Source organism: Scyliorhinus torazame, chromosome 18 (genome assembly GCF_047496885.1).
Source record: "Scyliorhinus torazame isolate Kashiwa2021f chromosome 18, sScyTor2.1, whole genome shotgun sequence".
Lineage (NCBI taxonomy): Eukaryota > Metazoa > Chordata > Chondrichthyes > Carcharhiniformes > Scyliorhinidae > Scyliorhinus > Scyliorhinus torazame.
Genome location: NC_092724.1, coordinates 37,051,514 through 37,063,659, shown reverse-complemented (window position 1 = coordinate 37,063,659; position 12,146 = coordinate 37,051,514). Strand labels below are relative to the sequence as shown.

The 12,146-nt window shown below is 50.1% G+C and overlaps 1 protein-coding gene across 4 annotated transcripts in view; it reads right to left on the bottom strand.

Moving 5' to 3' along the window:
• acsbg2 (acyl-CoA synthetase bubblegum family member 2) overlaps positions 1–12,146 on the bottom strand; it is a 68,446-nt gene that overhangs the window by 47,229 nt on the left and 9,071 nt on the right. For all 4 annotated transcript variants that reach the window (XM_072482572.1, XM_072482575.1, XM_072482573.1 and 1 more), the window contains exon 3: positions 823–929. In XM_072482572.1, coding sequence (XP_072338673.1) covers positions 823–929 — 107 coding nt within the window. The remainder of the gene's footprint in view (positions 1–822; positions 930–12,146) is intronic.

Sequence of the window (12,146 nt, the reverse complement as noted above, 5' to 3'; positions counted from 1 at the left end):
ATGAAAAGCACTATATAAAAAATGTAAATCTCACTTCCTAAAACGCTCAGGGGGATCTTTTATGTTGAGATGAGAACTCAGTTTAACATCTCATCCGGAAGAATGACCGAGGACTAAGGCAGTGGCTGCAGCAGAATCAAACAAGCTCAAGTCTTGCAGGGCAGCGTCCGCCCACAATGCTCTAACCTCAGAAGCAAAAGAATGTTCCCACTCTTGACATTTTCCACCTTCGTCAATAGTCACTGAATGGCTTCTCTGAGTGAAACTGCAAGGCTCAAGGGGAGGAAGAGGCACGCCGAGGAGTGCAGCAAGGGGAGTTACATTGTGGGATGATTCAATGTACTAAACGCCCAAGGACAATGTGTTTCCCTCTGGAATGAGTTGGATTAGGAAAGATCATTGATACATGGTCAAAATCCAGAACTGGAGCACCAAGACACTCAGAAAATCAAAGTATTGTCATTGAATATAGTGATCTGGTAAACTCAGGATAGCAATTCAGTAGGGAGGGTGGCACGATGGTGCAGTGGTTAGCAGTGTTCCCTCACAGCGCTGAGGACCCAGGTTCAATCCCTGCCCCAGGTCACTGTCTGTGTGGAGTTTGCACATTCTCCCCATGTCTGCGTGGGTTTCGCCCCCACAACCCAAAGATGTGCAGGGTTGGTGGATTGGCCATGCTAAATTGCCCCTTAATTGGAAAAATATAATTGGGCACTAAATTTATATTTTAAATCAAGGATTGCAATATAGTAAATGACACTACATTAAATATGCTTTAACAAGATATCAAATTCCACAGCAGTCACTGCAGAGCTCACTTACCATTTCTTGATACTTCATCAAATGCCATTCCAGATTCCAAGTCATCAGTGCCTGTTTCACCCACAGTCCTATTATTCAGCCTCACTACGTCAGGACAGATGAGTGTGCTATAAGTTGGGAAGACACAAGTACAGATTGTGTTGAAACTTATGAAACCGGAGTACATTCACATCCTTTCAAATTGTCGTCAATTAGCATCGGCCAGTTTTGTCCTCCAATTTGTGATGAATTCTTGTTTAACTGCTCAATTGGTTGTCCTGGACACTGCTAGTCTAGGGACATAGCAACAGGAGGCCATCTTGCCCCATCAAGCCTCGCCCACCATTGACTTGGATCATGACTGATCTGTACCTTAAACTCCACGCATCCATCCTGATTCAGTAACCCTTGCATAACAAATTGGGCAGTTAATCACCCCCACTCGCCCTGAACAGATTTTTTGGGGGGGGGGGGGGGAAAGACTAGTTCCAAATTTACTCTACCTTTTGTTATGACTCGATCTTTCAGATCCCACAGCCGTCTCCCACTCCCCGAGCCCCCCCCCCCCCCCCCTCCCTCGTTCTCAACTTTAGAACCAGATCAAATCCTACCCAATCAAACCCTCTGACCATCTTAATAACCTCAAAAAAAACTTGGGTGGCGACATGTAGCAGGCAGTCACTCATGAGATGGCACCCGCCAGAGTACTTGGATTTCAGCTCTTCGCCTGGTTTTCAGGGATAAATCAGGGTGGAACTTTGTTAAGTTTGATGGGAAAGAGTCCACATAAAAGAAATGCCCAATAAGTACAAACCCATGCAGCAGAAAGGTAAAGAATCGTTGTTGGACTTGGGAGATTCGTCAGGTGAGAAAATGGCGGAGGCTCCCGTTATGCCTGTGGCCACGCCGCTAACCGCTGAGACGCAAACAGGCATCTGGGCGGTGGAACAGAAATTACGACAGCCTGTCTCGGCAGATCGCGACAACGCAATCGAAGGGGCCCTGTCCCTGATTTGTGCAGCCTTGGAAAAAAACGGACCGGACTGTAAAAGTGTAAGGCGCAGTGCTACAGGATGTGGAGGTAGAGTGACCAGATCACCTCCCTGGAAGCAGAGATGGCACGGGGGGCGGTGACAACCAGGCACGAAGGGTCAAGGTGGACGATCTGGAGAATCGCACCAGAAGGTGCAACTTGACATTGGTTAGGCTGCCGGACGGTCTGAAGGTCTGAACCCAACTGGTTGGGAAGATGGTGGGGGAGGGTGGAATGGCACCTCCTCCAGAATTGGATCATGCCCATAGGTCACTCAGGCAGAAGCCCCATTCTGGTGAACCACCGCGAGATTCCTTTTCTTGGTAACTGTGAAAATGACAAAGGGTCCTGCAGTGGCCAAAGGACCACTGGGACTATAAATAGGAGGGCCATGCTATTAGGCTCTACCAGGATGTGGGAGCGGAGCTAGCCAAGAGGCATGCAGCATTCAACACGGCCAAGGCTGCGTTGTAGAGGAACAATGTTCGATTTGGTGTGGTGTACCCTGCGCACCTCCGAATAACTTAGAATCGAAAGGTTACTATTTTGATGCACCATAGGAGGCAGTGATGTTTGTGCAGAAGCATGGACTGGAGTCGACCTAACCGTGAACCCCCTGCTGGAGGGTTGGGCATTTTGGAGTTTGCATTTGTATTTTTACTGTTGGGATGTGGGATGGGTATTGTTCTAGTTCTTAAACTATTGAAGTTGGATATGGGTGGGGGTGCTGGTTGGCGGTATAGTTATTTGTTCTGCTTTTACTCCGGGACATTCTGCTTTCGTCAACAAGTTTCTGGCTTCTATTCCCAATCTGGACTCGCACTTGGTGATCCTGGGAGGTATGGGACTGGTGTACTGGACCTTCGACTGGATAGATCGAGACCCAATTCTTTGAAACCTTTGGGGGTACAAAGGCAATATTAGCCTTTTGAGATAATCTCCAAAAAGGCATATAAAGGGAAGAGCGAACGGGTGGAGAGGCAGAGATTGGTGGATTCCATTCTGGAGGTGGACCGCCAGGACTTGCCTGCCCCATTGCTAGTGAGCAGAAAGAAATTATAGATGGAATTTGAACTGCTCTCGACGGACAAGGTGGTGCACCAGCTGCGATGCTCGAGAGGAGAATTTTATGAATATGGGGAGAAGGCCAGTCACCCGTTAGTAAACCAGCTCAGGCGACAGGCCACCTCCCGGAATATAGCGCAGGTGAAAGACACGAGTGGCAGGTTGGTCTCCACCCAGGAAAGGTCAGTGAAACTGTTGAGGCCTTTTACCGTAGACTTTATAAGTTGGAGCCCCTGGAGGATAGGTTGCCCATGATGTAATATTTGGATAGCTCGTCTATCCCAGCTGTCGAGCAAGAGAGAAGTCGGAGTTCCCGTTGAGCCTGGAGGATATCATGCAATGCATGGGTTTAATGCAGATGGGCGAGGCTCCAGACTCAGATTCCAGATTGAATTTTACACAAGATTGTTGTTAGATAGGTTTAATGATTCCTCGTCCCAGTGGGTGTTGCCAGTTAAATTGGCACAGGCATCGATCTCCTTGATTTTGAAGGAGAATGAGGATCCGACAGAGTGTGGGTTGCATCGCTGTATTTCAGTTAAAATGCAGACGGTCAGCTGTTGGTGAATGTTTTGGCATGCGATTTGTGCCCTACCTTCTCTGGGTAATATCAGAGGAACAGACTGGGTTTGTTAAGGGCAGGCAGCTTTCGGCTTAATAATATTTTGTCCCCCTCTCAAGTCCCGGAGCCAGAGCGGATTATTTCAATGGACGCTGAAAAGGAGTTTGATAGGCGGACCCCCATTTCACCCTATCTGGGAGCCGTATATAAGGGGCCGCCTTGTGGGCGGCACCTCTGTCAGCACACATCTCGGCATCAGGCTAGTTCTTAGCTGATTAAAGCCTTCTTTACCGTTTACTCTCTAAACATCTTTATTGAGGGTACCACAATTTAATAATCTAAACTACATCAGGATGGACGCAGACCTAAAACCAGAGAAACTCAACCTGGAAGCACGGACACCGGAGGCAAAGGACATTTTTAAATACTGGCACTGATGCCTACCTGGACTCCTCAGAGACTCTCATCCTGGGGCCACGCAAGCTGCGCCTACTCCACGCCTGGGTGAGTCACAGAATCTCCGCCACGCTCAAAAAGGCGACACTTAAGAGGCGGCTAAGCTACTCCACAAGCGGTTCGTCAAACCCATCAACGAGATACACGCCAGGCGTCTGCTCTCTACCTGCCGGCAGCGCCCGGGGGAAATTGCTAGACGAATTCGTCGAAAAATTCACCGCAATTGCCAGGGACTGTGACCACCAGGATGTGACAGGGGAAACCCATATGAACCTGCACATCAGAGACGATTTAGTGTCCGGCATCCGCTCGACCTACATCCGGCAGCGGCTTCTCGAAAACAGGGCAAAAGACCTCCAGGACACGCTAACCCTCGCCTTCTCGCTGGAGGTGGCCAGACATAATTTGGGTACGTACCCCGCGGACTCTGCGAGCCCCCCCTCGGACTTCCTCAGACTCAGCCACGTTACGGGCCTGCGCCACGCAGCGACCTGCTCATCTTGGGGGCACACCGTACTACTTCTGCGGGCAGGGCCAGCATCCGCACCCACACTGCCCAGCCCACTCCGATCTGCAGCGATTGTGGGAAGGGGCATTTTGCGAGGGTCTGCCTGGCCAGGCCCAGGGGCCAGAAGAACAGCCGGCCCGAAAATCAGGCTCTCAGGCCCGCAGGCCTCGCAATGCGGCTGTGCACCGACCTGACACGCCCCCTTCTAACGCATCAGCCTTGTGAGAATCATGGGAGCGACCATCTTCTCGATCTGACACGTGCAACCGATGGCAGAGGCCATTTTACGAGTCCAACTCTGCTGAGGACTCGACTACCCGCAAGTGGGAGCGATCACCCTCGACCAAAACATCTGCAAAAAACTCGATGATGAAGGTCCAATTCACGGGCGTGACACTGCATGCCTCTTCGACTCCAGGAGCACGGAGAGCTTTATCCATCCAGAAACGGTAAGGCGCTGCTCCTTGCACACCCATCCGCATCCCAAACAACAGCCCTCTCATCCGGGTCCACTCGGTACAAATCAAGGGGTACAGTATCGCGGAGCTCTCGATCCAGGGCGCCAAATACACTAGTTTCAAATTTTATATCCTCCCCTACCTCTGCGCCCCCCTGCTGCTCGGACTGGATTTCCAGTGGAGCCACCGAAGCCTGACACTGAAGTTCGGCGGACCCTTGCCCCCCCCCCCCCCCCCTCACCGTATGCAGCCTTGCGACACAAAGGCAAGGCCTCCATTAGGTCGCTCCTCTGCACGAATGAGGCCCCTCACAACCGATTGTTTGTCTTCCCCAGGATGTCTACCTCCGGGGTCTCGCTTCCACCTTGGCTGACGGCTCCGGGACCTGTTCTTCTCCGGAGGCACACGAGGAGCCATAAAACGGACCCGCTGGTCAAGAAGGTCCGATTACTCCACACCAACCCCAGTTACGCCTACATCGAGTACCCCGACGGCAGGCAAGATACGGTTTCCTTCCGGGACCTGGCCCCCACTACAGACGCCCCTTCCTGCGTTGCTCCCCTGCAGGACCCGGCACTCCCTACAACACACCCCCTCCCGGACCCACTCCCTATTGGTAAGCACCTACCGCGCGCACCCCCTAGCATCCCCCCCCCCCCCCCACACACCCCGCCGGCGCCGCTACCTCCGGCCCCACCTATTCCCCCTGCACCCCGTTCCCCTACCCCGACCAAGGCTCCAACCGCCGTGCTCCCGGACATACCCTCAACCAAGACGTCAGTGTCCGCCGCACCACCGCCCGAGCTGAGGTGGTCAATCCAGCCACCGAGACGAATGGACTTATGATGGCACTTGACACCCGCCGGACTTTGTTTTAAACAGGGGGTGAATGTGATGAACGGTTACTGTAACACTGAACCCTTGTCATCATGTATGGGGATGTCCCCTTTAAGACCAGGCTTGGAAACCAGAGGGAGCTGGGTCTGATTTTTGATTGGGAGTGGAGGGAGACACTTCACAGGGTCAACTCCACCACCTAGTGTGCCAAGCTCAGCTTGGATCAGTTCAAGGTGGTGCATAGGGCACATCTGACCAGGGCATGGATGAGTGAGTTTTTTCCCCCCCAGGAGTGGAGGGGAAATGTGAGCATCATTCTCGGGGGCCGGTGAATCATTGTCTGGTCATGTCCTAAACTTGCAAGCTTTTGGGTCTCCTTCATCAACACTATGTCAGGGATTCTTTGGATTGAGCTGGAGCCTTGCCCGCTGGTGGCCATTTTTGGGGTCTCAGACTTACTGGAGCTACAGATAGGCGCCTTCGCCTCGTTAATAGCCCGGAGGCGGGCTCGGTTCTGGGTGCAGGACTCCTCCTGCTTGAATGACCTTACGGTAGCTTGATGAAGGAGCCAAGTAATGGAATTGGAACTACAGCATGATTTGTTCCGTTATCTAGATAACTGGCAGATGCTTTTGACAGCTATTCAAACCTACAAGTCCTGACAAATGTCTGGAGGTATTTAATTAGCTCAAACCATTCAAGTCGGAGAGAGTCTGCCTGCAGTTTCAAAGAAAAACTACTTGCATAAAAGACATTATAAAATTAGGTTAGATTGCGAGCTAGGGATATTAGTTTTCATCTAGTGTTTGCACAGCCTAATTTCTACAGTAAAAGCATGCATTATAGTAACACTACCTATTCACTTCTGCATTTGACAGTCAAATCCATATGAGGTTTGGTGTTGGTGATATTCTGCTAATTTCCTCTTGGGGGAATCTAGAATGGTGTTTGGGGGGGGGGGGTGGAAATCAATGTTTAAAATAAGGGGTCGCCCATTTAATAGATGAAAGGGACATTTTGCTCAGAGGGTCGTGAGTCTTTGGCAATCTCTTCCTCAAAATGCAGCGGAAGCAGAATCTTTGAATACTTTTAAGGTAGAGCTGGATGGATTCTGAATAAGCCAAGGAGTGAAAGGTTAAGGGGTGAAAGGTTATCAGGGGGTAAATGATGAGGTTTCAATCAGATCATTCTTGATCTTACGGAGTGGCAGAATAGGCTCAAGGAGCCAAGTGGCCTCCACCTCATAACATTTGTATATAATTCTCAGCAGTGGTGAAGAATCTTCTGAATGCGCAAGATCTATCTAAGAGATAAATAAGACCGGGGAAAGGTTTTCTGACCATTATCCAGATTAGAGGCAACAAAGATGCTCTCAAACGCCAAAGGGAGTTGGAAGTCGCTCACCAGAGGATGGCAGGATTGTCGTACGAGGAGAGATTGGGTCGGCAGGGCCTGCACCGACTGGAGTTTAGAAGAATGAGAGAGGGTCTCATTGAAATGTATAAAATTCTGACAGGGTTGGACAGACTGAATATAAGGGGATCTTGTTTCCTCCGCCTAAACGATGGGGGGGGGGGGGGGGGGGTGGTCCTAGAACAAGGGGTCACAGTCTCAGGATACGATAGGACGATAAACCTCTTTACTCAGAAGACTGGAGGCAAAGTTACTGCATATATTCAAGTAAGAAATGCAGTTTATAGACTCAAAGGGCATCAAGAGGTACAAGTATCTTGTGCAGGAGTATAGCGAGCCACAATTGTATTGAATGGCAGAGCACGCCTCCTCCTGCTCGTATTTCCTAGGTTTCCAACTGTGTCATTGATCTCAAATATGAAAGGAGGGCAGCAGAGCTAACCTATCATAACAGTGATGGGATCAGACAGTAAAACAAATTACCACATATAGTCCAACACAACAATGGAAACGGAGGTTATAAAGTGTTCAGAAAGATAGACAAAGCTTTGAATCTCTGGAATCTTATTACCACCAGCAACAGGACAGCAGGTGCCCTTGGATAAGGATACAGATCCCATTCCAAATCAAGGGGATTGAGCCATACTTCGATTTGGGATTGGTCATGCTGCAGCTATATGCTATCAGGTGATGGGAGGTTCAGCCACCATCTTACAGAGTGATGAGGGAGGGTCAAGGAGACTGTGCTTACTACTGCTCCCATTTCTTGCATCAGAGACATCCACCTCAATCTATCAACAGATGTCAGTGACCCACAGCTGCTCCTTTCTTGGGTTTAGACAAAAATTAGGCAATTTTCTCCTCAGCTGGGGACTTCCCGTAGCGGCATGTAGGAGGTCACACACAAGGTAGCTCCCGCCAGAGTCCTTGTTTTTTGGTCCTTTTAGCCCCTTTCCCTAGGGAAATTTGTGGATAGACCCAGCCCATCTAACTATTCTTTGAGAGAGGATTTCAAAGACCGCAAAAACAAACGTTGGAGAGGAGGGAACAAGTGGAACCCCTCCAGACGAAATGCAAAGCTCGATGGCAACAAAGATGGCGGAGACAAGCTAGTCGGGTGGGACCTCATCTATTACAGTGGCTAAGCTGATGGAGGTAATGGCAGCTGAGTTTGAGACACAATTCAGCAAGCACTTTTTGAGGCAAGGGAGGGAGATGTTGGAGACCCTCAAAAGTCGGTGGAAGACGTGTTGGGCTCGAGAAGGGAGAAATTTGGAAACACCTTGGAGCATGGAGAGGTGCTGAAGAGGGTGGAAGAGACCATGTCGTGGCACAGTAACCAGATAGCTTCACTGGAAGCTGAGCTGCAAGTAGTGGAGGAGAGGAATAAGGGCCAGAGGGCAAAGGTCAAGGATCCGGAACAGGTCGAGGAGGCAGAGCTGCAGGATCACAGGGTTGCTCAGGGTGGATGGCCCAGAGGCCAACCGAGTACTATACAAAGTTCATGTGGGGGTGGGCACAACGGACACAGATGCACACCCTTCCCCCGAACTGGACAAGGCTCACCAAACGTTCCAAGGGAGGCCACGGGCAAATGAGCCACCACAAGCAGTGATAATGTGTTTTCACAGTTCCCGGATAAAAGGAGTGGGTCCTAAAGTGGACCACGGAAAATAGTCAGGTGCAGTGGGAAGACAGCAGCTTCTTTTATGGATGTGTCCGAGGGGACAGTTTGGGGATATTGTAATATTTTTGTATACATGTTTGGTTAACTGAGATTATGATTCTGTACTGGAAGGGATATGTTGTTGGGAGTGGTTGGGGGGAGGGCAAGGAATGTGGGTGATAAGGAATAGGGTAGTAATGCCAATAATATAGTCCAAAATGGAGGGTTGCGAAGTTCAGAGGCTTTGGTCTCAGTTGGATCTTTTCTTTGTTCCTCGAGTATGGGCCCTGGCAGGGTGCTACCTCATTACATTAGTAAGCAGAGCCAGCTAGTGAACGGGGGTGAGGTGGGCGAGGGGCTGCGGCCTATTGGACCTGTTTAGATAAACCTAGGTGTGAATGGGGGTGGGGGGGGGGGGGGGGGGGGGCAGAAGGGCTGAGTGAGTCAAGTGTTCCACTTGGGTTTTGACAGCAGGGCCCAGGGGATGGCAATCTTCAATAAAAAGGGTTGTTTCAGGGTAGTGGCGGATCAGGGAGGTAGGTACACAATAGTCACTGGGACACTGGAAGGTTAACTCAGTGGTGTTGGTGAATGTGGAAGTCCCAAATTGGGATGATGTCGAGATTGTTACTTTATGATGGGAAGGTCTCTGTTGCCTGAGGTGAGGAAAGCAGAATATTCTGAGATAGTCATCTCAGATCACGCTCCACATCTGGTAGATTTGGCATTAAAGATGGATACGGTTCAACATCTGGCATGGAGGCTGGATGTGGGGTTATGGGCAGACCTGGGGTTCTGTGGACAGTATCAAGGGCGATAGATGAGTATGTGGAGTTTAGTAAGAATGGTTTGGTCTCACCCTCTGTTCTGTGGGAGGCCCTGTGGTTAGAGTAAAGTGCAGATAGACAGGGACGTAAGAGAGGAACGTCAAAGGTCGGTAGATGGGATCTTCGAGGTAGATGGCAGATACTCGAATGACCCAACCCCAGAACTCCTGGCTAGCAGGAAGAAGCTGCAGGTGCAGTTTGACTCAAGGGGGGGTTATGCAAGAGGAGGGAGAGAAGGCTAGTCGTCGCTTGACTTGCCAGTTGAGGCGGCAGGCAGCCTCCATAGAGATTATTCAAGTCCGAACTCGGGTGACGGGCTGGTGTCAATGGGGCGTTTGAAGCCTTTTATTAAGAACCTTTACAGGTCGGAGCTGCCCGGGTAGAGGTCAGGAATTGGAGTTCTCGGAGGGGTTTAGATTGCCCCAAGATGGAGAAGAGCGTGAAGGGTTGACAGAGCCGTTGGGTGTGAAGGAGATAGTGAAAGCTATAGGGCGTATGGAGACGGGCAAGACCCCTGGGCCGGATGGGTTCCCGGTGGAAATTTAAAAGTTTGCAGGACAGTTTTTGTTTTATTCGTTCATGGGGCATTGGCGTCGCAGGCTGTGTCAACATTTATTGCCCATCTCTAATTGCCTGAGGGGGCAGTTCAGAGTCTACCACATTGCTGTGGGTCTGGAGTCATATGTAGGCCAGACCAGGTAAGGGTGGCAGATTTCCTTCCCTAAAAAAGGATATTAACCAGATGGGTTGTTACCACAATCGACAATGGTTTCATCATTAGACTATTAATTCCAGATTTTTATTTTTTATAAATTGAATTCAAATTTCACCATTTGCAGTGGCGGGATTTGAACCTGGGTCCCCAGAGAATTACCAGGGTGTCTGGGTTATTAGCCCAGTTACAATACCACTACGCCACCATTGGTACTGATGGTGGCGATTCCTGAGGATTCGGTGACAAGGAGTTCCCTACCCGAGACGTTGATGCAAATGTACATGTCGCTTTAAAAAAATAAGGACAAGATGGAATGCGGGTCGTACTGCCCTATTTCCTAACTGAACGTAGATGCCAAGATATAGGCCAAGGTGCACGGAGGCTAGAGTAGTGTCTCCCTCAAGTTATCGAGGAGGATCAGACGGGTTTTGCTAACGGGCAGCAATTGTCAGTTAATGTGCGCCGATTGTTAAATGTGGTGCTGTCCCCATCGGAGTGGCCGGAACCAGAGAAAATCGTAGCATTGGATGCCGAGAAGCATTCGAAAGAGTAGAATGGGGGTAGTAGTGTGTCGGTATTGGAGAAGTTTGGGTTGGGGCCCCAAGTTTGTGTCCTGAATACGATTGTTGTATAAAGCCCCTGCACAAATAACAGTAGCCTGGGGTATTTCCAAATAGGCAGGGGAATGAGACAGGGGTGTCCCATGTCTCCCCTCTTGTTTGCACTAGCGACAAAAGCCTTTGGCCAGCGCCCAGAGGACTTCAGGTAGGTGGATAAGGAAGGGAGGGGTGGAGCATAGGGTGTCCTTGTACGCTGATGATCTCTTACTGTATGTGACAGACCTGATCCATATCATGGCGCTATAATGGGGCTGCTGAGGTGCTTTTGGCTCTTTTTCAGGGTACAAATTAAATTTGGAAAAAGTAGAGTGCGTCCCAGTTAATTCCCTGGGGAGGGGAGTCAATTTGGGGGTGCTGTCATTCCAGTTGGCTGGTTCCAACAGATATCTAGGGTCTAGGTGGCCTGGGATTGGGCCCGGCTTTGTAAGGTGAACTATACGAGCTGGATAGGTAGGGTCAGGAATGATCTGCACAGGTGGGACAATCTTCCTCAGCCCTTGGCGTGCAGGGTTCAGTCCATCAAGATGAACATTCTGCCAAGATGTTTGTTCTTGTTCCAGTGTTTGCTGGTCTTTTCACCGGTGAAATATCCACCTTGAAGGTAGGGAGAGAATTCAACAGCACTTTAAATTGGGGGCTGTATCAAAGCTGGCTCCGGTTTGAGCGAATCATATATGTTTGAGCCTGTGATGTCACATTCAGGGGGTGGGAGGGGAACGGGTTGTAAAGAATGGGGGAATCTGTTCCTGGAAGGGAGGTTGGCCAGTTTGGAGGACCTGTCGGAAGAAGTTTGGGCTCTCGCGATCCGACTCATTCAAATACTTACAAGTTGGCAATTTTGCAAAAATAGATTGTCTCAACATTCCCCATGGCACCACCAACCTTGTAAATGAAAAGAGTCCTCGCGCTTGTGGGGTCGGAGGAAGAGAATATTTCCGGTATCTATGGACGGATTATGTCGGAGGACTCAGTATTTGAAGAGGGTTAAAGCCAAGTGGGAAGAGGAACTGGGGCCTGTTTCGGATGGTGTGGTGTGGAGCGAGGCCCTTCAGAGTGTGAACTCCACGGCCTTGTGTAGGAGGCTTGGTCTAAGGTAGTGTATAGGGCTCCCCTGGCTAGGTCCAGGATGAGTCGGTTCGGGTTGGAGGACAAGTGCGAGCGCTGAAATCCAATGCAGTGACGGAA